At 37.5% G+C, this 26,147-nt stretch overlaps 2 protein-coding genes across 6 annotated transcripts in view; both read left to right on the top strand.

Moving 5' to 3' along the window:
- Positions 1 to 26,147, top strand: part of HMCN1 (hemicentin 1) — a gene marked incomplete at its 5' end in the record, with an annotated part of 518,370 nt that overhangs the window by 379,307 nt on the left and 112,916 nt on the right. For all 5 annotated transcript variants that reach the window (XR_014293546.1, XM_082615777.1, XM_082615778.1 and 2 more), the window contains 8 exons: positions 3,990 to 4,149; positions 6,250 to 6,374; positions 6,608 to 6,791; positions 7,372 to 7,469; positions 8,366 to 8,644; positions 14,759 to 14,955; positions 21,434 to 21,515; positions 23,103 to 23,239. Coding sequence is in view for 4 of the 5 variants with exons in the window: in XM_082615777.1 (XP_082471903.1) it covers positions 3,990 to 4,149; positions 6,250 to 6,374; positions 6,608 to 6,791; positions 7,372 to 7,469; positions 8,366 to 8,644; positions 14,759 to 14,955; positions 21,434 to 21,515; positions 23,103 to 23,239 (1,262 nt within the window). The remainder of the gene's footprint in view (positions 1 to 3,989; positions 4,150 to 6,249; positions 6,375 to 6,607; positions 6,792 to 7,371; positions 7,470 to 8,365; positions 8,645 to 14,758; positions 14,956 to 21,433; positions 21,516 to 23,102; positions 23,240 to 26,147) is intronic.
- Positions 16,314 to 16,941, top strand: LOC309801061 (BAG family molecular chaperone regulator 1-like; the record flags this gene model as incomplete). The annotated part of the gene is given in 2 exon segments (XM_082615510.1): positions 16,314 to 16,891; positions 16,893 to 16,941. Coding segments are annotated over 2 exon segments (621 nt in total). The 5' UTR covers positions 16,314 to 16,319.

Here is a 26,147-nt window from a genome sequence, read left to right as displayed (position 1 = left end):
AAAGAATTTCTCATAAGTTATAAATGCAATTGTGAATATGTATTATCTACCTGTTGCATGCTCTGTTAAAGCTAACTCCAGAAAACTGAAATTTTTTTCCAGTTTTATTGAGATATAATTGACATATAACACTGTATAAGTTTAAGGTGTGCAACATAATGATTTGATATATGTATATATTGCAAAGTGATCACAATAAGATTAGTTAAAACCCATCACCTAAAAACTGAAATTAAAGAAAAATTAAGATGTTATGAGTAATAGTGGTTTCTCCTATTAGTGATGCTTTAAGATTTCAGAAGTAAAAAGGGAAAAACTGCTATTCAGAGATTCAGTGTCAGAAATTGCATGTTTAATTATGTTTAATGCACTAATAATAATAGATGCCAATCATGGGGTATGTGGTATGACCAAACATTTTGCCAGGCTTTTTATATATGTTATTATGTCTTAGGACTAGAAATTGTATATAGACATAGGGCCTAGTCTGTGCTTTTCCTATATTATATACTTGTTATAGGATGTCTCATTTACATTCTTATTGATTCAACTTCTAAATTGTACAAATTTGATATAATTATTATCATCTTCTGGACGACTAAAATGAGATTTGGAGATATTATACAGCAATGTGTTGGTAAATGTTTAACAGTTGACTCTGCAGACAAAAAGGTCTTGATTTGTAACCAATCATTTGTCAGTTTCTGTGGTGTAAGTATTCCCACAGTGGCCCATTTCAAGGTACGAATATGAAGGCACCGAACATGGAGTAGGAAAGATGTGCAAAATTGGCTCTTGCAAGCTGGTATGAGCTGCCTCCAGCACACCACTATAATTATTTAGAAAGAATTAAAATGTGTTTCTGTTTTATACTACTGTCAATATTTTTATTACATGTTATTTCTTTTTTTTAATCAATATTTCTTTTTGTGAAGTATAGTTGATATACAATGTTGTGTTAATTTCTGCTCTACAGCAAAGTGATTCAGGTATACATCTATATACATTCATTTTTTAAAAATATTCTTTTCCATTATGGTTTATCATAGGATATTGAATATAGTTCTCTGTGCTATACAGTAGGACCTTGTTGTTTATCCATTCTATAATATATATAAAAGCTTACATCTGCTAACCCCAGCATGCCACTCCATCCCTCCCCCAATCCCCCCTCCTCCTTGGCAACCACCAGTCTGTTCTTTATGTCTGTGATTCTGTTTCTGTTTCATAAATAGGTTCATTTGTGTCATATTTTAGATTCCACATATAAGTGATATCATATGGTATTTGTCTTCCTGACTTACTTCACTTAGTATGATAATCTCTGGTTGCATCCATGTTGCTGCAAATGGCATTATTTCATTCTTTTTTATGGCTGAGTAGTATTCCATTGTATATATGTACCACATCTTCTTTAGGTTGTTTCCATGTCTTGGCTATTGTGAATTGTGCTGCTATGAACATAGGGGTGCATGTATTTTTTTTTTAATATAATTTTTTTTTAAATTTTTGGTTGCATTGGGTCTTCGTTGCTGCACGTGGGCTTTCTCAACTTGTGACGAGCATGGGCTACTCCTCGTTGTGGTGCTCAGGCTTCTCATTGCAGTGGCTTCTCTTGTTGCAGAGCATGGGCTGTAGGCATGTGGGCTTCAGTAGTTGCAGCATGCAGGCTCAGTGGTTGTGGCGCACAGGCTCAACAGTCATGGCTTGCGGGCTCTAGAGCGCAGGCTCAGTAGTTGTGGCACATGGGCTTAGTTGCTCTGCGGCATGTGGGATCTTCCCAGAACAGGAATCGAACCCACATCCCCTGCATTGGCAGGCAGATTATTAACCACTGCGCCACCAGGGAAGTCCTGCATGTATCTTTCTGAATTATAGTTTTGTCTAGATATATGCCCAGTAGTGGGATTTCTGGATCGTATGGTAATTCTATTTTTAGTTTTCTGAGGAACCTCCATACTGTTCTCCATAGTGGCTTCACCAATTTACATTTCCACCAACAGTGTAGGAGGGTTCCCTTTTCTACACACCCTCTCTAGCATTCGTTATTTGTAGACTCTTTGATGATGGCCATTCTGACTGGTGTGAAGTGATACTTCATTGTAGTTTTGATTTGCATTTCTCTAATAATTAGTGATGTTGAGTATCTGTTCATATGCCTGTTGGCCATCTGTATGTCTTCTTTGGGGAAATGTCTGTTTAGGTCTTCTGCCCATTTTTCAATTGGGTTGTTTTTTTTTTTGTTGTTGAGTTGTTTACACGTTATTTCTTTTTTTAAAATTAATTTTTATTGGAGTATAATTGCTTTACAATACTGTGTTAGTTTCTACTGTACAGCAAAGTAAATCAGCTATATGTATACATATATCCCCTCTTTTTTGGATTTCCTTCCCATTTAGGTCACCACAGAGCACTGAGTAGAGTTCCCTGAGCTATACAGTAGGTTCTCATTAGTTATCTATTTTATACATAGTATCAGTAGTGTATATATGTCAATCCCAATCTCCCAATTCATCCCACCCTCCCTCTTGCCCCCCTTGGTGTCCATACATTCTCTATGTCTGTGTCTCTATTTCTGCTTTGCAAGTAAGATAATCTATACCATTTTTCTGGATTCCACATATATGTGTTAATATACAATATTTGTTTTTCTCTTTCTGACTTACTTCACTCTGTATAATAGTCTCTAGGTCCATCCACGTCTCTATAAATGACCCAATTTCATTCCTTTTCATGGCTGAGTAATATTCCATTGTATATATGTGCTGCATCTTCTTTATCCATTCCTCTGTCGATGGACATTTAGTTGCTTCCATGTCCTGGCTATTGTAAAGAGGGCTACAATGAACACTGGGGTGCATGTCTTTTTGAATTATGGTTTTCTCTAGGTATATGCCCAGTAATGGGATTGCTGGGTTATATGGTAGTTCTATTTTTAGTTTTTTAAGGAACCTCCATACTGTTCTCCATAGTGGCTGCACCAATTTACATTTCCACCAACAGTGCAAGGGGGTTCCCTTTTCTCCATGCCCTTTTCAGCATTTATTGTTTGTAGATGTAAAAAAAAAAAAAATCTTTATTGGAGTATAATTGCTTTACCATGGTGTGCTACTTTCTGCTCTATAACAAAGTTGTAGATTTTTTAATGATGGCCATTCTGACTGGTGTGAGGTGATACATCACTATAGTTTTGATTTGCATTCCTCTAATAATTAGTGATGTTGAGCATCTTTTCATGTGTTTGTTGGCGATCTGTATGTCTTCTTTGGAGAGATGTCTATTTAGGTCTTCTGCCCATTATCTGATTGGATTGCTTTTTTTTTTTTGACATTGAGCTGCCTGAGCTGTTTATATATTTTGGAGATTAATCCTTTGTCAGTTGCTTTGTTCGCAAATATTTTCACTTCTTCTGAGGGTTGTCTTTTCATCTTGTTTACGGTTTCCTTTTCTGTGCAAAAGCTTTTAAGTACACACTATTTCTTAAATGAATCCTTAAGGTGAAAAACAAAGATGGCTAGAAAAAGGGAATAGAAATGATTAAATCTTGAAACCAATAATAAACCTATCATTCAGAATAAATAATATTTAAATAGAGAAAGAATTAACCAACTTAGATACTTTTCTCAGATGTTTATGCCAAAATTTTATAAAACAGATTCTCCTGAACTGTATTAACTCTGAGCTATCTATTGAGGATTTAATCTGAGAGCGATTCTGTTTGGCCAGGAGGGGTGCCCATGAAGTAGACATGTCACCAACCACCATGAGCAAATAATTATACCAACTTACAATATAACAGGAATATTGAAGTGATTCCTCTACCTATTCCTCATTTAAAAATAATTTATGGTAGTAACAAGAGTTTGATCTTGAACCACAATCTAGAAAGAATATGAAATAAAAATGGCATATTGTTCTATGATTCTGTTGCATTCATTAGAATTTATATTCTTGTGCCTTGTTAATGAAAGTCAATTTTTTCTCCAAAGTTCCTCCAAATGTTGCTGGTGCTGAGATTCCAAGTGAAGTCAGTGTCCTTCTTGGGGAAAATGTTGAGCTGGTCTGCAATGCAAATGGCATTCCTACCCCACTTATTCAGTGGCTTAGAGATGGAAAGCCCATAACTAACAGTGAAACAGAAAGAATTCGGTATGTGTGAAAAGAATTTCTGCATCATTAATTGTAATGTGTTCTACAGTTTTAGAGAGTTGGACACAGATATTCTCCTTGGAGAATCACTCAAAAGTATTTGTCTGTGTGTGTATGTGTTCCTTATTTATCAACTCTGTGTTATAAAATCTCCTCACATGTTCATTCCTGCAAGTGTTAGTTAACTGTTGTAGATTTTATTCCCCTAATTTCAGAACGTTTATACCAAAGTCCACATCATAAAATAATTCGTTCTTCTTTCTTGCTAACATCAAACCAATTTCATCCTACAAAAGATTCATCAGTCATCTCTTAGATATGATTTTGTGTCCTGAAATCACCAAACCACCAGACATGCCATAGTGCTTGGCTCATTTTGAGAAAAGATACGATCATCGTAACCTGGTTCATCTCCTATAGTGATTTGTCCAAATCCCATTTTCAGCTGACACTTCATGCCACAAACCACATAGAAATGGAATGATAATGTGGTAAGGGATTCCTGCTACTTTCAACAACAAATGCCTTTTGAAGAACACTGCAGAATTCTACACTCTACTGTATTATTTCATCACAAAGCCCTATAATATACACATACCAGAATAATTATAATTACTTGAAGAATTATATATACCTCAGAAAGCATTAATTAAATGTATTGCAAACTTTTTGAACCAGTATTTTAAATGTAAGGGTTTGCAGTATATTTTCTAATCAATGAATTGAATATACATAATTTAAAGAAAAATAAATGTTATTTTCTTTGAAATCGTTTTATGTTAAAATTTAGACATTTGTCCCCTTTACAAGATTAGGTAAATTGCCAAACAATGTTTTAGCTTAGAGGTACATTTTGAGTTTCAATTCTCTGGTGTGGACATTTCTGAATAGTTAAATATTTAGTTATTTATTAAATCAGCTGATATCGACCCTATTCTAAACCAAATACTAGATAGTTGGTGGGACCTCAAGATCTATAAGATAATATTTGTACCGAGGAATTTAGGACCTATTACTTCTCCTCTCACATTAAGATCCCAAATATACTTATTCTTATACCCACTTTATTATTTGTTCCCAGCTCCACAATATGTGTAGGTTTGTAGATGGGCCAGTTTGTCAATCAAATACAGTAATTTTTCCAAAGTCAACTTACTACTTTCCTTTGGTCATGGCAACTTGCTTTTTGTTTATTCATATGGTTAAACTCATGGAATTTTAAAATTCATAGTTTGAAAAAGAAAAAATAAAATAGACCCAGATAATAAGATTGTAATTCTCAATAATTATATTTAATAACATGATATAGTGGAAATGGAGTATTTACTTTGGACACTGGGAGAATCTAATAAAATCACTATTGTAAGAATGACTGTAGATAGCAATTTAATCTCTTTGTAAAACACAGGAAGTTTTATTTGATAATTAATGGGGTGTGAAGAGAATCAATAATGCAATAATCTTAATTTAGATATCATTGATAACCTAGTTGTATAGTTAGTATTCACTATTATGTAAATCAAAGGAGAACCTTTAGCAATTTGTAGAAAAATTTTTGCAAACTATACCCATACATAAATACTAAGTTGTTGTCAGTGTTTAAATTATCCTATCCTGCTCCTTCTCATTAAGAGTATTAGTAAGTTGTTTATAGCTAGATTTTTCACTTTATCACTCACTGTAACATTCTTCAATTTTTATACCAGAGTTTTTATAATTTTCATTTAATTCCAGCCTTATATTGATAACTAAGGACAAAACATTCTATCTCTGAGAAGAACATGTCTTTGCCCATGATTTGGACAGAAAAGTTCCTAACCTGATTTTGTTCACTTCCTTTTTTCTCATAAGGAGGCAGTGGATATGTGAGATCCATTACTGTAGCAGTTTAGCTGGTTGCTTGAAATCTCTACCAGTTTCACTAGCTCTGACTTTAACAGGCTTCCATGTACTTAGTGGAAAAGATTTGAACCATTATATCCAAGACGAAGATGCATTTTAGGGTGATTTTTTTAAAAGAATATAATAATCTGGAATGAGTTTTCCAGAAATAGCTCCATATATATCATCTCAGTGCCTCTGATATAATCTTTTCTATAGGGTGACTGCGGATGGCAGCACATTAAACATTTACGAAGCCCTCCCATCTGACATGGGGAAATACACGTGTGTTGCTACTAATCCTGCTGGAGAAGAAGACCGAATTTTTAACTTGAACGTCTATGGTAAATACGAAATTTCACCCTCTTTTGACTATGCTGCCTTAGGAATCGATCAGAAGAAATGAAGGTCCAGCAGTAGGTGTCTGAAGCATTTAGTTCTAAAATGTGATGTCCTTGTTGTTTCCTTTTGGGATACAAGGCAGAAATATGGGTAAATGTAGTTGAAATGATTGGAACTGGTAATACACACCCCACTCCACCCCACCCCCTTCTCTTTCACTTTCTATATGATATAGTTCCACCTGCAATTAGGGGTAATAAAGAAGAAGCAGAGAAACTAATGGCTTTGGTGGATACTTCAATAAATATTGAATGCAGAGCCACAGGGATGCCTCCACCACAGATAAACTGGCTAAAGAATGGACTTCCTCTGCCTCTCTCCTCCCATGTCCGGTTGCTGTCTGGAGGACAAGTTGTCAGGTCAGCTTTCATTGTGTATGATTTGCTAGACAAAGTTACTGTGATTGTAAACTTTAACTTCATCTAAATAATGTTTTTAAAATGTCTTTCCCTAAGCTTTTACTTTTGTTTCCCTTTTAGTATTTTTTTAGAAGAGGGGGGGATAGCAAATATAAGTTTGCATGGTTTATTATTCTTATTTAAATGCTCATGTTTTAGTAAGTTTGTATAAAATAGATCTTTCATAGACATACATGTATCATATATTTTTTCAAGAACTACTATTATAGCTAAAACTTTATATATGGCAAAATGATAGGAAGATGCTTACTACAATCATGTGATTTTCATGATTTTCATCATTCTCTATTAATATATATTTGAAAAATATTCACCTCTCATATTGTGTTATATTTTCAGTGGCTCTGTCGAATAAATGACATTGGAGGCATCTATATTTTGTGATGGATGGTTATAAGCTTTATAACTAAAATTTCCCGAAATAAATCACCTTCCTTAATCTTTGTATTATCACAAATGTTTTATTTGTATATGTTGAATGGGATCAAATTACAAAGCATTGGGTCAAACTGTTTTTCAGGATTGTGAGAGCTCAGGTGTCTGATGATGCTGTGTATACTTGTGTGGCCTCCAACAGAGCTGGGGTGGATAATAAACATTACAGTCTTCAAGTTTTTGGTATGTCACCAGAAACAATCCTAGTACTATACTATGTGTCCAATATTAAACAACAGCCTTAATTTAAATATGGACGTATCAGGAAGGAGTGGTAAAATAGGATCTTAACTAGGGCTTCTAGAATGCCTGCTCTCCCAAGGGGTCCATATATATTGGAACATACTGTCTGTCAAAATACTTTTCTAACCTGGAATTTTGCATTCAATGAAATCTAAATTTTTAAAAATAGTATTTCAATCCAGACACAAGACCAGTCTTTTCATACAAAGAGAAAGTTAAAACTGTTTTCTAATAATGTTAGTGTCTCACTGAGAGTATTTAAAGTATGAATGGATGTGTGCATATATACTAAATATCTCTGTGTGTATGTTAGGTAGAGATAGAACTCAAAACATTCAATTTCTGAATTATTAAGATTTGCTAGACCAGAGTTCACAATCCCCAAGAATTTCTCAGAACAGTTAAGTAACTATTTACTATAGCCTACAAATGATTTATGTTGGATTATATACAATTTACTCTGGGACTTATTATTATTTTATTTATTCCACATAAAGTAGCTGGAAGTATACTTCTGTAATAATACACATTATAACAATTTAAAAGGAAAAACCTAAGATGTTGAAAAATGGCCAAATTTTAAAACACATTTAGTTTGTATGTTCTACAAGGAAACAGTATTGAGGTCTTATTGCTAATATTTTGGAAGGTTAAAAATTAGCCTATATAACACATGCTTTTATAGTAAAGTCATCAACTATTTATATGCTATTTTAAATTCTGTATTTTTATAGATCATAGAAACACTATAGAACTAATTGAACCATTTAAATTTTTTAATCTAAATTGATCTCAAATTATAATAGATATATAATTTTATTTTGTTTTCTATACAGTACCACCAAAACTGGACAATGGGATGGGAACAGAGGAAATCACAATTGTCAAGGGTAGTTCCACCTCCATGACATGTTTTACTGATGGAACCCCAACTCCCAGGATGTCCTGGCTTAGAGATGGCCAGCCTCTGGGGCTTGATGCCCATCTGTCAATAAGCTCTCAAGAAATGGTCCTTCAGCTCATCAGAGCAGAAACTGAAGATTCAGGAAGGTACACCTGCATTGCCTCAAATGAAGCAGGAGAAGTCAGTAAACACTTTATCCTGAAGGTCCTAGGTAAGTAAAATAATTGGAAAATAAGTGATAATAAAGACAATAAGTAAGTATAATTCTTAGAATCATTGGCTATAGGACAAAATTTGTAAAAACTTCATTGTACTTCATATTTCTGTTCTGTAATTCACCTAGGTTTACTTTTAGTATCTGAAGCATGTTAAATTACTGTGTTTCTTATCTGTGTAAAAGGATGAACACTCCCACTTGTAAAACATTATTCATTGACAATGTCATACAACCAATTGATAAGTAGCTTTTTAACTTTTTCGAAAAACTGAAATCACTTCTGATGCTAGTAATGTAATGGAAAAGCATGATATTTATACTATTATGTTATTCCAAACAATCTTTAAATGATCCAGTCTGTAGATTATAGTTGTAATGGTCATTTCAAATAGTCTAGTTCTATTTACTCTTTTGTGCATTAAAATAAGTATTTTAAATAGGTATTCCAGTGTCTACATGCAAATAAATAGTATAAAGGGAAAACATATCTTTTCCTTGAAGTAAAAAAATTTGACTTTGGAAGAGAAATGAAAATGAATGAAATGAATTATTTCAATAATCAATAATTTTTTGGAGTTTTTTTTTTTTTCACGATGATTGAGGTAAAACCTCAGGCTCTTTACATTTTTTTCTAACAAAATGTACCCCAGGGCTTCCCTGGTGGTGCAGTGGTTGAGAGTCCGCCTGCCAATGCGGTGGATGCGGGTTCGTGCCCCGGTCTGGGAAGATCCTACATGCCGTGGAGCGGCTGGGCCCGTGAGCCATGGCCGCTGAGGCTGCACGTCCAGAGCCTGTGCTCCTCAACGGGAGAGGCCACAACAGTGAGAGGCCCGCGTACCACAAAAAAAAAAAAAAAAAAAGTGCACCCTACAAGTAAAAATAAGAATTTTGGCAAGAGTCTAGCCAAATGTTTTCAGGACATCCTATAATCTTTCTTGTAGTACCTATTACAATTTTAATTATTTGTGTAACCTTAAAAGCCTGTTTCATCCTTAGTTAAACTCTGTGATGATCAGTACCCTTTTTACTTATTGCTGTATTCCCAGGACTTAGCATGGCATTTGACACATAATATTTATCTGTTGGCTTGAACTGAATGGAACTAAGTACTTATCAGTTGGATTAAAGTGAGTTTTAACTGTAGCAGGAGACAGAACGATATCTAAATAAACAAACAGAAATACTGTGGTGTAGATGAGTATTCCATAGAATGAAAGGTAGTAGTGGAGGCAGTACACCAGAATATTTAGAGACAAAAGGCAGGAGAAAGCATGTGTTTGTAAGGAAGGATGGAATAACAAATTCCCATATGCCAAAGCACAGAATATGAGGAATATCAAGAGATGACATCTTGTACATTAATTATTCACCTATTAATTGTTAATTATTGACTATATATTATGTGCCAGGCATGTTTCTAGTCAACATGTAACAAATAATTATTGGACACCTACTATGTGACATATGGTATGACAAGTACTTGACTGCATCACTGAATAGGAAGGACGTGGTCTCAGCCCTCCAGTTCCTGCACTAGCGGGGAACACAGATATTGAAAAAGTAATTACTGGGCTTCCTTGGTGGCGCAGTGGTTGAGAGAGTCCGCTTGCCAATGCAGGGGACGCGGGTTCGTGCCCCGGTCCGGGAGGATCCCACATGCTGCGGAGCGGCTGGGCCCGTGAGCCATGGCCGCTGAGCCTGCACATCCGGAGCCTGTGCTCCACAGCAGGAGAGTCCACAACAGTGAGAGGCCCGCGTACCGCAAAAAAAAAAAAAAAAAAAAGGAAAAGTAATTACTTATGAGTGTGATGGGGGTGATATGGTGAAAATTAAATTCTGTGGGAAGGTTCAAAGAAGGTCTCTTCAAGGATACATCTAAGCCTTAAAAAGTAAGACTATAGAGATGAGTGAGGAGATGCCTACATCTTTTATCTGGAAATGATAAACCTTGAGTTGTCTGTCTGTGCTTACTGAAGCTGAGTGTAACAGCAAGAGTAGAAGACAAGACTGGAAATATACCTGGACAGAAGCCATACTGTGAAGAGCCTCAGTTAGAGAATTTGGGCCTCATTACAATGGCAGTAGAAGAAACTTAAGCAGGAATATGTTACAGTCAGATTTCACTTCCAAAAAAATCCCTCTGATGACAGAGTGAAGAATGAATCGAAGAGTCTTACTCACACAGGCCTAAAAATACAGGGGCCTGGTGTAACATGTGGCAGTGGAGAAAAAAAGAAGGAAGACTTCTGCAGGAATTCTAGAACCCAGGAGCAGAATCACGGCCCAGTACATTTCTGGATGTAGAACACAAAAAAAGAAAAATAACACCAATGTTGTTAGAGTCACATACAGAGAACAACCTTCCCACCTGCAGGGTTTACAAGGATATTCTCTTAAAACAGATTTGAAAACTGGCTTAACAGAAGGATGAGCAGTTTTTGCATTTCAGCATCTGTTGAAAGCTAATTCCATTAAAACCTGAAAAACTTCACTCTGATCTATATTACAATAGAAATGTGAATTTAAGTGTCCTAATTTGGTGAACCACTAATCTCAACTTAATTCTATCCACTTGGTGGGAGGTGTCATGGTGTATTAGTGGTTCTGAAAATCCACTATGGGTAAAATACTAAAAAGGGAGAAGATCATGCAAAATAAAGCTAGTGGGTACGGGACTTGACAGGGTTCAGGCTATGAAGGGACTGTTGACCACATTAAGGATTTTGTGTTTTGTCCTAGAACAATGGGAAACCATTAAAAGTTCTAACAAGTGGAATGCCATGAGTAGAGTTGCAGTTTGAAATGACCACTCTGATTGCAAAGTGGAGAGCGGCTTGGAGTGGGTTCTGAGAGACAGTGTGTTATTAGGAATTGTGTCTGGCTGTGATTAACAGAGAGTCTAAACACGGTGACTTAAAGAACTTTTGTTTTTCTCACTGAATGAAGTGTCTGGAGGTGGGCAGTAGTTGCATTGGTTCTGCAGTTCAGATCTTAACAGTTCTCCTGGCCTTTGGCCTTTATATCATAGTCAGACCGTGATCATGCATTGGCTGCTCACCCCCAGCATCACTATAGGCAACAATAGAGCAGAAAAAATAGGAAAGGCAAAGAACTGCCCCATTCAGTATTTTCGTAGAATCTCCACAAAACTACCTCTACTTATATCTCATTGGTCAGAATCTTCACGTGCCACTCCATCTACTAAAGAGGCTAGGAAATGTAGTTTTTAGCACATTGACAGCCCTAACAAAATTGAGGTCTGATAATAAGAAAGAAACAAGTAAATGATATTGGGTAGGCAGCTACAGCCAGGAAGGAGGAGATATTAGTCCAAGTAAACGGTATTATAGCTCAGATTAGTGATGCAGGTGAGAGGAAAAGATGTATTCTAGAACTAGTTGCAGGTAGGAGTATTAAGACTTGGTGGTGGATTTGGCCATATGAGAGTGATGACAAGGAAGAAGATATCGAGGATGACTCCCAGCTTCTGGTTTATGTGACTGAACAGTTGGTGGGTTCATCACATAAATGCAGGGAATGCTGGAAAAAAACCAGGTTTTGAGGGAAAAGGTAACAGGTTCAGTCTGAATACATGATGAGTTTGAAGTTGTTTTCAAACAACCCACTGAAGATGCTTATGTGCTAATTATATATATGGATCTAGAGCCCAGGAGAGAGATCTAGCCTAGAAGTATAAGTTTTGGAGTCATCAGAGTATGGACAACTCCTATTCTGCTCAAAGTACAAGACATATGGACAAGATACAGAGTAAAATGGTTCACGATCGCTTAACACATGTAAGATCTGATGACTGGTATTTGAACCAGTTGGGAACATGTTGTTATTTTAAATCTAGTACTACAAGCTTTTGAGATTAAGGCCGTGCTTAAATAATCTTTGTATCCACGGTGACAGACACATAGTAAATAACCAATAAGTGAGAGGAATAAAGAATTGACTGTAGTCAAATGGAGAATCAGATAAGTGCTTTTCCATCCAGCGTGCTATGGAAATTAAAAGGGATAGAAATTTTATAGTTTTGTTGAGAGAATCAAGAAAGGACTTAATGGTTTTTACAAATGAACATAATGATACTAAAGTGACCTTGAGAGTACTTGAACATGCTCAGTTAGGGGATGGTGGGACTATTGGAGATATTCCAGTAGAAAGAATAGCATTAGTAAAGTCACAGAGCAAAAAGGGACTGAACTTGTTGAGGGAGAAAAGTAGTCTAGTTTGAAGTCTAGGTTACATAAAGTGTTTTAAAAGTAAATAATGTTATAAAGAGAGATTGAGGCTATGTTGTGGAAGGCTTGGAAGCCATGATGAGGAGTTTGTATTTAATTCCATGAGCAACATGGAGACACTGACATCTTTTAACCAAGAAATCTTGGATTGACCTAAAATGCACTTAAGAAAATGTATTTTGACAGCAAAACGTAATAAGATGCATGAAAGTGAAACAGAGTAGCCATGTGGGACCATAGTTAAGAAACTCTGACTTCTTAATTATAATGTATTAAATATATTATCTTTTTCCAAAAAGGAAAATGAGGACCAAAGATACAAATTTTTAGGAGGCAGTTTTTAATAATAACGCCAACAGATGTAGTAGACTTAGTAGTAGTTATAACTTTCTTAAAACCTTTAATTATAAAATAAAACAGATTCAGAAACACAAAAGAAATGTAGCTTATAGATTATTTCATTGAATCCTCACAATTCTACTAGTTAAATAATAGTATTATACTTATTTTAGAGATTTGCCCAAATCCACTAACCTAATAATTGTTGGAGCTAAGATCCAAATTCAGGCTATTTGATTCCAGATCCTCTGCTGTGAACCTCTACTCTAAACTATGTGCCTGACTTCACACACACACACACACACACACACACACACACACACACACACACACACACACACACACACACAGCTAATCCTTGGAGCTGTCCAACAGCTATTTTTGCTGCCTTGTGAAATAGTAAGCTGGAAATGTTAATAGAAAATTTGAATGATCTATGTAAGGGAAATCTGTTTTAAAGTGATTCCTAAACTTAGGAATAGTTGGATTAAGAAACTTTACTGTTTGCTCCAAGCGTTTAGATTCCGTAACATCCTCTTGAGAAAGGTAATTTAGAAGTATAAATAACAAAAAAGGAAGTTATTTCTGCCCAGACATAACAAATGTGGTTTATGCAGAAATCGTCTCCAAATGTAACTGTTTTTTCTTCTGCTGAGTCATTGTTTCCTCTTAAAGTTCTGCACGGAAAAAATGATTACAAAATTCCATAGCATTTGCCCATTGTTTTTGTAGAACCAATAGATACTTAAAAGGTGCAAAAATACACTACTATATTTAAGTAACTCTCTTTTAAAAATAGTACAAGATTAGTTTTTATAGTTTTCAAATCTTTACAGTTAAGTAAGACTGCTCTAATTATCTGAATCCCAATTGCTGAGCTATAATTACCTTTAATGGCTTGCCATTTACTTCATGATCTATTACAGGCATGATCAATCTCTTTTAAAATAGTGCCAGTAGGGACTTCCCTGGTGGCACAGTAGTTAAGAATCCTCCTGCCAGTGCAGGGATCCCGGGTTCGAGCCCTGGTCTGGGAAGATCCCACATGCCACGGAGAAACTAAGCCCATGTTCCACAACTACTGAGCCCACAAGCCACAACTACTGAAGCCCTTGCACCTAGAGCCCGTGCTCCGCAGCCACCGCAATGAGAAGACCGCGCACTGCAATGAAGAGTAGCCTCCGCTCACCACAACTAGACAAAACCCGTGCACAGCAACGATGACCCAACGCAGCCAAAAATAAATAAATCTATTTTTTTAAAAGGTGCCAGTGAAAAGATAATGCACAAAGACTTACATAGTGCTGGCATTTAATAAATTGTCCCTCAATAAATTGCAAAGAAAATTAAATAGTTCCAGTGACAAATGATAATAACATCTAGGAATTATTTTGGTATCCTTGTTCACATCAGTTTGCATTGTACAAACATATTTGTGTTGAATTTTAAAGTTTTTCTGATCTGCAGTATTTTATCAAATAGCAAGTTTATTTTGTTGTTGTTTTTCATTCCTTTTAAATAGAACCACCTCATATCAATGGATCTGAAGAACCTGTAGAGATGTCAGTAATTGTTAATAATCCACTTGAACTTACCTGCATTGCTTCTGGAATCCCAGCTCCTAAAATTACCTGGATGAAAGACGGACGGCCCCTTCCACAGGTGGATCAGATGCAGACTCTTGGAGGAGGAGAGGTTCTTCGAATATCTAATGCTCAGGTAAGTTCAGAGTTCATACAATTACTTTCCGGGTTAAACTTCTTACTTGCTAATCTATGAGAAATGTTGGAGAAGTTGTCTTGGAGTCCGAATATATCACAGATCTCTGTAACTTTAGCAAGGGTAGATTGGTTCTATGACATGCATGATTGGGTAGACACTTACAAAGTAACATGCTAGAAGGAAGAAGTGAAATTATCATATTAAACACAGACGAAAGCAAGTTACCTTCACATTAATTTTTGCAAGTTTTCACAGTTCTATAAGTGATAACATATTTCCTGAAGCCCTTAATTTGTGCCATGTAGCCCTTTACGGAAATGGCAAAAAGCAATCCAACGTACGTATATGTGAGGCTTCAGAGAGCACTTTTGATCTCTAGAAAGAAATCTCAGACGTGAAAATCTGAAGAGACACAGTTTTTCAAAAAATGATCAATAAAATTGTTCTTTTAGTTTGTGTTTAAGGAAATTAATCTGAAATGTAAATATATTAAAGAGAAGTATGTCTGGGATGTCTTATTGTAACAATATACTGTTCTACAAACAAAGGCAAACCTTATATTACAAATATCCATGTGTTCCTTAACGCCCTCATCTGTAAACTGGGGATAAAAACAGTAATAATACTGAACGTATATACTTGGGGTTTTAGAGACAGTCTAACTTGATGTGCTTAGACTGCTGCCACGGGCGTGAAGTGATGCTAAAACGGAGTTAGAATGATTGCTGTTGTTGCTGATTTTATGGTTATTATAATCATCATTTCTTTAAAAGCAGAATAATACATTATTTAATCATATTTCATGTACATTTTCACTGAAGAAACAAAAGAAAGGGAGCTGGAAAAGAGAGCTAAGGGTTGTAAATCGTGTCAATCTTATGTTCAGCTATGGGCTCTATCACACCCATGACCATCATGACAACTCTGTGAGGCAGTGTCTTTATCCCCTTTCTACAAATCCAGAAACAGACACAGAAAGATTAAGTATTCACCTGCCAGATACTTAACCACTGCTCGGTCATGGAGCTGGTCTCAATCCTGGGTCTGGTTCAAAGGCGTAGCCAAAGCACGGGTCCGGCAGAGCGCGGCAGAGTGCGGCAGAGCACGGCAGAGCGCAGAGACGGCGAGGCGACCCCCCCGCCACCCGGGAGCGGCGGGGTCCCCGGCAGCGCCCTTTCGGCCAGGGCCGGGAGCCGCCCCAGTCCGTGACCCCAGCTGAGGGCGGTCCGCCTCGCTCCCAGCGATCAGCCATCCGGAGTGCGACCAGAGGTCATGCCGGATCCACCAGGGGCGGTGCCGCCTGCGCTCGCAGGCCGCGGGTGTAGAAGAAAGCATGGCCTCGCTCGGCCCGGAGCAAGGAAATGGCAGCTGCCGAGCTCAGCGGGACCATCACCCCCATTAATGAGAAGCACGATCTTCAAGTTATCCCGCAAGAGGGCTGTAGTGAACCAATGGTCCAAGACCTGGCCCAGGTTTTTGCAGAGGCCACAGGGGTCCCGCTGCCTTTTCAGAAACCCATATTTAAGGGAAAATCTCTGAAGGAAATGGAGATTCTGGTGTCAGCACGTGGAATACAAAATGGTGGCCGGGTCATGTTACTTGGGAAAAAAAACAGTCCAGAGGAAGAAGTTGAACTAAAGAAGTTGAAAGATTTGGCGAACTCTGTGGAGAAGATAGCTGACCAACTGGAAGAGTGGAATAAAGAACTTTCCGGAATCCAGCAGGGTTTTCTAGCCAAGGATTTGCAAGCTGAAGCTCTCTGCAAACTCGATAGGAGAGTAAAAGCCACAATCGAGCAGTTTATGAAGATCTTGGAAGAGAGCGACACACTAATGCTGCCAGAAAATTGCAGAGACCGTAGAATGAAAAGGAGGGGTTTGATGAAAAGGATTCAGGCGTTCCCAGCCGAGTGTGACACAGTGGGGCAGAGCGTCCCAGGAGACGGAGCGACTGCAGGCCACAGACTTGGCCCCGGCTGACTGAGGTGAGGCGGAGAAGGCTGTGCTGCTCTGAAGAACAGCTCCACCAGCTCTGGTCTCTCTGGAACAGAAGTTCCGTGCTTTCCCCGGGGCAGCTGGGGACAACTGGCCGATTGCCAGTTTTCCTCCCCTTATTCCCCCCCCCGACACACACACACCACCAATGAACAAGTATTGTCTGTACAATCTTTAGCGCTCCTGTCAGTTTCTCGTTTTGTCTGTGTATATCTGTGCTGTCCAGCAGCCCACCTTGTCTGGAGAGGGCCTCCCCCGCCCAAGTCTTCCCAGCTTTTTTGACGTTTGGGTGCTTTCTTTGGGCTGGTGAGAGCTCTCATTTGTCCTGGGGTAGTTCCAGCTTTATCAGCTATCCTGGTCTTCAGATATGTGAGGTCTTTTTGCCATTATGATCCCATAGGCCCATCTGTGTAAGCCAGAATCATCAGGAGGCTGCGTCTGGTCAGGAATGTTGGGAATGGCTCAGGACAGGTGTTTGGCACACAGGGAGTCCAAGTATCTCTCATTGTGACCTAATTCTGGAACAGCTGGCTGGGTTGTGGGTTCATAGACCCTGACTTCACCCCCCAGTGACCCTGACCAGCCACAGGCCGTGAGGTCTCAGGGGGCCATTCCTGCAGTGGGACCTGTGGTTGATACATGGACTTCCTTGTCCCCAAGCAAATCTCTAGGAGGTTAGAACCCAGAGTTGACTAAGTCTCTGCTCGAAACCAGATCAGAACCATGGCTTAGAAGGGGCAGAGAGGGGAGACTGAATGAATAAAGCAGGCAGGTAGTGAGGGCCACCATAAACTTCTCAGGAGTTCCTTCAAAGGCATTTCTGTTAACCGTACCCTTCTGAGATCTACATTTCCTTCGAGTTCCTTCGAGGCTATTTTTGTCTGTTTTGTGGCCTTTTTCCCCTTCATTGTTATTTAAAAAGTAAAACAGTTTATATACACATCAGCAAGCAGAAGAGTGTTTAGACTTTTTTTTCTTTTTGGTAGATGAAGTAAGGGAAGCAAAAGCCTTCTGAGGTTCTAGTCTAGTTATATTATAAAGTTGAGCATGGCCCTGCGTGCCAGAACTCTGCCAGAACTCTTAAACGGGTCAGCTGCTGTCATCCCATTTTTTCACAGAGTGCCAAGGAGACAGGCTCCCAACAGGCCGCTCTGAGGCCAACCTTCTTTGGCAGAGAGGGAGTCTGTGAAGTCCCAGGCATTTAGGGCTGCTTGGGTGGGACTAGGACAAGGTGGTGGTTAGGGGTGGACAAGTGGACAAGGCTCAGGGCCTGGCCTGCCCACCCCCAGCTTTAATCAGAGCAGTCCAGTATTTCTCTGTTTCTAGTAGTAGCTGTGTGGCCTTGGGCCACAGCAGGTTCCTGTGTGCCAGATACCATTCTGAGTTCTTGAGGTGTATTTGTCATTTAATCCTCACACAATCTAGGACATAGGCAGATACTATCCCTGATTTAGAGGTGAGCTTAGGTAATTTGCTCAAGATCATAGAGCAAGTCACAAAGTCAGGACACAAACTGGGCAGCTTGATTCCGAGCCCATGTTCTTAATCTCTACCGGTTTGCCTCCCAACTGACATGGGGTTGCTCACACCCTCTCATTTTCTCTTTTCCTTCTATTTATCTCCCATGTTGGCCTCTGCACTTCCCCTCTGGCCCTCTCCAGTTCATTCTCCACAGAGTGGCTGAGTGATCATGAAGTACGCATCTTATCATGTCAGTCCCCTGCTTAAAAACCTCAATGGCCCCCATTTCTCTTGGGATAAAGGCCAAGGTCCTCACCCTGCTCCCTTCTCATCTCGGGCCCCTCTCCTGTTTGCTCTCTGCTGTCAGCCACTCTGGTCTAGTTCAGGCCCTCAGCTGCTCTGTACCCTCTCCCGCCCTGGGGTCTTTGCACACGCTGTTCCGCTGCTTGGACAGCTCCATGCCATCCTTCCCCTACTCCTACCCCTATCCTAGGTGACTCCTCTTCATGCTTCAGAACGTAAATGTCTCTTCCATGGAGAAACCTCACCTACTACTTACTGTCTGAGAACATCAAGCCCTCGGGTGGTATCCTGTCACAACTTGTCATGACTTTTTACAATAAACAGTTTATCAAGATCTGTGTTGATTTATTTGTGGGATTATTTGATTAATATTTGCCTTTAGGCTAGACTGTGAGTTCCTTGGGTTAAGGAGCTTCTTCCTCTTGTTTACAGTATATTTCAAGCACATTGTCTGGTTTATATTAGGTGCTCAATAAATATTTGGAGAATGAAAAAAAAAAAAAAGCATAACCAGTGGAACTCAGCCCAGTTCTTGTTTCTAACGTCAAGGAGAACACACCTTCCATTCCCCTCTTCCCTCTGTCAAGCACTTCAAGAACCCAGAGAAAACTCAGGTCCAGCTGTCAAACCACATACTGAATCAAAACCCTTGAATGTTATAATTTCAACAGACCAAAAAGGAAGCAAAAGAATTTTGTAACATAGGGAATAGCATGGAGACAGGGAAGTGTGTGCACTAGAACCATAAGTATAAAGGAATCATGGAAAATAAAGCTTTAGAGGGAAATTAAGGCCACATTACACTAGGTCTTAAATGTAAGAATGAAAAGTTATGTTATAACAAAACAAGACAAAGTTTCCATAGAGTGTTAAATGGTGACCCACACATTCTAGCTTTTGTGGAGAATACAAATCTAATACATAAGACGCTTCTCAGCCTTCAAGGAATTTCCAGTTTTCTAAGAAAAATAAAACTACATATGACAAAATTAGGAAAACAATAAGAAAAACGTTATAGAATTGAAAAATTAAATATTATCAAGTCCCAAGACTGCTCTTGATTCCTCCGGTCCTCTGTGTTTTCACAACATTTGGTACATATCTCTGTTAAAGCACTTATTACTAAATTATATCTTAGTTACCTGTGTCTTTTTGTGTATGTATCTATAGCATGTAGTTATGCCTGCTACCTAATGGATGCTTTGCAAATTCCAAACTGTGTGGTAAAGACAAGAGTTTACTAAGACATTTTCCATCAAACCCTCATTCTGTAATTTATTCCAAAGGGATAAAAATTCTGTGACCAGGTAGATCTGAAAAACTTTATATACTGTACCTTCCTATCCTTTGTGAGCCATAATGCATGTCAACAACTCTGCAAATTCTTACTCCAAAGAAACCTGACTAACTATAATTTTTTAAACACCCTATTAACAGAACACACTTTAGGAAATGTAGCTACTAATAGTAACTGTCAATATTCAGAAAGGTATAAGTTGTCAGGAAATGTTTCTTGGGGAAGGCAAGATCTCAAAACAGTCATGAATGATAGTGCAAGTTTGGCTGAGTCACGACAAGTGGAGGGGGCAATATGATTTGGGAATAAACTGAATTGGTGGAGTAAGAGTTGACTTTTAGAAGTTTGAAAGATATGATGAGAAATTTAGAAATTATTCTCTAGGCAGTAATGCATCACTTCCAATTCTTAATTGAAGGACGATGAGACAATCATTCTTCTAAAGTCATATTTAATTTTCCAAACATACTAGTCTTAAATTTTTTCAGTGGACTTTTTGCAGCCTACCAAAACGTTTTTCCATAAACTATAAAGTCAGTTTTGAATGTAAGAAGTTTAAAATTCCCAGTGTTCTAGGAGTATTCAAGTAATAAAATAAATGAAAACAGGATTTTCTACTTTTCCAAAATATATTTTTCACAGTAGTAAGATCATCTGTTTTTCAATGTATCCTTTACACATACATAAGACAACTTCTATACAATGTTAAATATGAATGAAGACTAACACTTCCAGTGGAAACTATGTATGGAGATTTTTAAAGAAATGTTTCTGGTTTTCGTCAGAAAATAGTAGATTTTGCTGTCAGCCTGACCTATTTACAGCCAAATTACATAATATACCTATTTTGTTTCACCATGTATATCAAAGGTAGATTAAAAATGTGGTATTAATGTGCTTTATTAAAATAACCTGATATTTTATTTACTTTTTTGGTTGGTTAGTTGATTGGTTGGTTAATGTATTTTATTTTCTTCAGGAAGACTCCAGTAGAATTTTCAGTCTGCAATTTAAATTCATAAATACTTATTTCTTCAATAAATACTGTAGTATCTAGTCTGTCATGTATGGTGGTAGGTCTTATATGTATCTGCCCTTTCTGAGATCATTAAATATACCTAATATGCAAACATTCTGAGATCAAAACCTTGTTAAATCTATGTCAAATACATAGATTTACATGTAACAGATGTCAAGCCATGCTAGTATCAGTATCAAATGTAACTGATACACTTAACTGATTAAATATATAAGTTACATTGAATCACAAATGTTAAAACCATTTATTAAATTTTATTACTGTACTCTTAACAATACCTTGCTTTGTGTGAGACTTCTATATTCATTCTAATAGATATTTATTTTCATCACCAACACCAGCATGTTAACATTGTGTCATTCACTTATTCGAATTTTATAGGTGGAAGATACAGGAAGATATACGTGTCTGGCATCCAGTCCTGCAGGAGATGATGATAAAGAATATTTAGTGAGAGTGCACGGTAAAGTTGGCAAAATGTCCTGCAGTCCATCATACATTAATACCTAATTAAAAGGCATAATTTATGGAACATAGAGCAACTATCTAACATATCATAAAACTATGTTTATATATTAGGAAAAATGTATTTTGCAAATCTGATTTTTATATTTGATCACAGTAGTCCATTAAACTATTGTTGGGAATAGTTTAATGGATTTTTTGAGTTATTTGTTTTGTTCCTGCACAAATAATTCATATTCGTTGGTTTTAAATCATAGAATATAAATTATAAAGATAAAAATATAAATCAATCATAATCTCATCACACAAAGACCTTTTTACATATAAATATTGTCACAGAAATGTGATCATACAGCATATAGTATTTAACTTTTTTTATCTTAACTTAGTGGTATGGCGAACGTGTTTTCATGTCAAAAAATGTATTTTTATAACATTACTTTTTAGTGATTCCATGATGTCCCATTTTATGAATATGCCATTATTTATTTAATACATTCCTTATTTTTGGATATTTAGGCTGTTTTGTATTTTTACCAATATAAGCCACACTATTGTAGACATCTTTGTGCATGTGTCTTGGCCTCTTCCTTTAATTATTTTGTTTTGATAAATTTCTGTAGGTATATTTACTTGATTATATGCAAGTACATGCGCATACATGTATGCACACACACACACATACATACACACACATTTAAGGCCAAATTACCTTCTAGAAAAGTTGGGCCAATTAGACTGTGGCCGATACTATTTTGACATAGAAATGGGAATTACTCTTCATGGAGAGGAACATTAAAAGAACTTAATGGAAGATCTTTATCTCCTCATAGCCTGAATGACTAGGCAACACAACCTGTAGGGCTGGCATAATATAGGAGTGTTCCCCTCACGCCGCCAGTCCTACACAAAAATTAGACCTGCCACTAATTGCCATGTAAATTGTGTATATAAGAGTCACATAAAAAAGGTACATTTTTAGATTGTGCTATAGTTGATTTACAATATTATATTAATTTCAGGTGTAAACCATAGTGATTAAAAATTTGTATAAATTATACTCCATTTAAAGTTATTATAAAATATTGACTGTATTCCCTTTACAATATATCCTTGTAGCTTATTTATTTTATACATAGTAGTTTGTACCTCTTAATTCCTTACCCCTATTTTGCCCCTCCCCCTTTCTGCATATTAAGGAAAATGTACATATTTCTATATATTATAATGGGCAGACCCTAATTTAGAAGTTTTAAAATATGATGTTCAGAGAAAATTATTACCAAGTGTAGAGCTAGACAAGGAATGCCTTCTTTGTACTTAGACTGTGATTATATTACTTATCCTGTCATTTACTTGGCCATTGGAAGAATTTCATTATTTGATGTATGCGAAAGTACTGAGGAAGGTAAAAAATTTTTCACTATTTGTAATCATTGTACTATAAATTGAATGAGTAATGTTTTAAGTTTATGCTTTTTTATTTCATACAGCAGAAGCAACATTCGTTGAACACCTCAGATAATCCAGATCATTTTATATCCTGTTTATTAAAAGCCTTTGGTGTATTTGTTCTCATGCCCAGTCCCCCCTAATATTGCTGGAACTGATGAGCCCCAGGATTTCACTGTGTTACGGAACAGACAAGTGACATTGGAATGCAAATCGGATGCAGTGCCCCCACCTGTAATCACTTGGCTTAAAAATGGAGAACGGTTACAGGTAAATCTTGCTAAATTCCACAGATTCATTGTGAGACAAAAAAATCAGCAATAGAGTCCTTGCTAGGGAGATAAAACCAAACAGTGTCAGACTACTAGTTATTCAACATTACAGGGGTGGGCACAGGGTCCTTTAATCAGCCTTCTTGGAGTAGTTAGTAGCTAGTTATGAGGCAAAAGACAGGTATTTTGATTCATATACTCTGTAAATTGGCCCAAGTATATATCTCCTGGAGCCCGTGGATCAAAGTTGAATTGAAACACTAAGCTATGTCTTTTTTTTTTATTGGAGTATAATTGCTTTACAATGTTGTGTTAGTTTCTGCTGTACAGTGAAGTGAATCGGCCATATATATACATATGTCCCCTCCCTCCCCCCCAACATCCCACCCATCTAGGTCATCACAGAGCACTGAGCTGAGCTCCCTGTGCTATACAGCAGGTTCCCACTAGCTCTCTGTTTTACACATGGTAGTGTATTTATGTCAAACCTAATCTCCCAATTTATCCCACCTTCCCCTTCCCCCACTGTGTCCACATGTCCGTTCTCTACATCTGCCTTTCTATTCCTGCTCTGCAAATAGGTTCATCTGTATCATTTGTCTTTACTTGAGAGGGAAGAAACCATAGAGTCTCAAAAGACCTGACCTGTCCTGCCAACTCCCTAGGGCAAACCTATTACTGAATTTCCCTAGCCTAAACTTGGTCCTCAGGAGTGACCCCAAGGATCTGTGCAACACCAGGAATATGGACTGGAATCTTTGAAAACACAGTTACTGGCTCTTTAAAGGTTCCCATGCTCAGGTGATATCTGTCTGCTGCCCTATAGTGTCACAGCCCAGGATCCTAAATAGGCTTTTAGGGTTGGCTCAAAGCCTTGACTTTGAATGCTCTGATTGTCCTTATCCTAGTACTTACTTATCCTTTTGTTTCTCCTTTGGTCTTCCTCATCCTGTTAGTATAACCTATTGTGGTACACTGTGCCTAAATAAAAGGAAATTTTGTCCCTAATACATAAGGCAGAAAGACTTTCACCATCATCAAATCACACAAATGCCAAACACAGAGAGGCTGGGTTCTGAGAGTTACTTCCTTGTTAAATCATCATGCATATCACTTAACAGTCCTGTGCCTCAGTTTCTCTATTTATTGTGTGCCTATTATAATGCTAGGCACTATGATTGCCCCTGAGAATAATCTTGATCCTCAAGGAGCTCACAGACTATCTAAAATATACAGAAATATATCAAAGATTGTAGAAAATTGATACTGCTGATATTCAGTAAACAATATCTTAAGAGGGATATACAACATTTTATGGAAACAGAGGGGAGAAGCAAGTAATCCAGACTGAAGGGTAAGGAATAGCCCAGGGGAGCCTCTTGGAAAGGGTGAGTTCACTTTAAATGTTGGGTAGATGTTGGGTGAGAAAGAAGAAGGGGATTCCAAACATAAGTGATAGCATGTACAAAGACATTACAGGAGAAGGAATGCTGCTGTCCCAGGAACTGCAGGTAGCTTGGTATGGTTGAAGTAGACCTTGATTAAAATCCTTTGATGATTCTCCATAGATTTCAGGATTCGGGTTAAACTGCCCAGCTTAGCTCACAAAGCCCTTCATGCTCTGACTTTTTCTCCATAGTCTTATCTCCCATGTGTGCATTTCACTTTAGACCATTAGGTGTTCAGATACGGACTGATTGAATGTTGATGCTACAGAAATTCAGGCTAATCTCAGATATGACCAAGTGATGTCAGTACTGGGACAGGCTGATTTCAACAGTTATGGGGAAAAAATGAGTCCAGTTTTAGATATTTCGAGTTTGAATTACCTATATATTATCCAAGTGGAGCTTCTAAGAAGCACTAAGAAATATGGGTCCATATTTCATCAAAAACATCTTTGATTTGATGGTCCTCAATGGTGTAACCTGTTGCTGAAGCCATCGGTTTATATGAGGTCAACCAGAAAGCACACAGTGTGAGAAGACCTGTAAATGAGAATAAAGCCTAAGGCAACATTGGCAATTAAAAGGTGAGCAAAGGAAGAAGAGAAGAATGGGACTGAGAATGAGGACTCAGAGAAATAAGATTAAATATAGGAGACATTGGTGTACTGAAAGCCAAGGAAGAGAGAGGGAGTGGTTAACAGAGTCCATGTTAAGATACAAATTAAGTTGTATTTACTGGCTTTGGCAATACATAGACTTGATTAAAGATCTGAACAACGGTTCTTCAATAGAGTGATCAAAGTAGAAGACAGGTTACAGCTGTCTGGGGGAGTTAAAGAAGAGGAAGTGGAAATGATTGTGGACTGTTACTTAAATACAAAAGAGATTTGTATATGCTTATTTACTGAAAGAGATGGAAGATACAGGACTAAGTGTGTCGAGTGGGGAAGCATTGGGACCCTGGTGACAGGTGAAGAGATTAGCCTTGGACAGAAGCATTGACCTTTTTCCACAGAGATGGAAAAACAGGAAGGAAGGTTGCATTCATATGCAAGAGATGAGAGGGAGAAATTGCGGGCAATTGGCTTTGATTTTCTCAATGAAGTAGGAATTAAGGTCATGAGCTGAGAATGATGTTCTATCTGAGGAAAGAAATCAAATTTGGAAGAATCACTGGCAGTAAATGAGAAGAGGACCAGAGAAAATTGTAGTGAGACTGAATAAGTTGGCAGAACTTACTGATGTTCATGGAAGAAAGACATGAGAATCAACTCAGAATTTTTTTATTAGCCTAAAATCCTGCTATACCCATATCAACATTAAAATATGTTCCATAGAACTTACCATGTATGTTTAAGAAATCACTTATTCTCATCAGAAGTAATAAAAGTTTACCATTAATAGCCCCTGTAGCAAGGAAAGGCCTAGAGAAAATGTGTGGACTTTCAAGATAAATTG

The sequence above is a fragment of the Mesoplodon mirus genome, assembly GCF_964341445.2.
Source record: "Mesoplodon mirus genome assembly, chromosome: 3".
NCBI lineage: Eukaryota > Metazoa > Chordata > Mammalia > Artiodactyla > Ziphiidae > Mesoplodon > Mesoplodon mirus.
The sequence above is the reverse complement of the archived record's forward strand: the minus strand, read 5'-3'. Positions and strand labels throughout refer to the sequence as shown.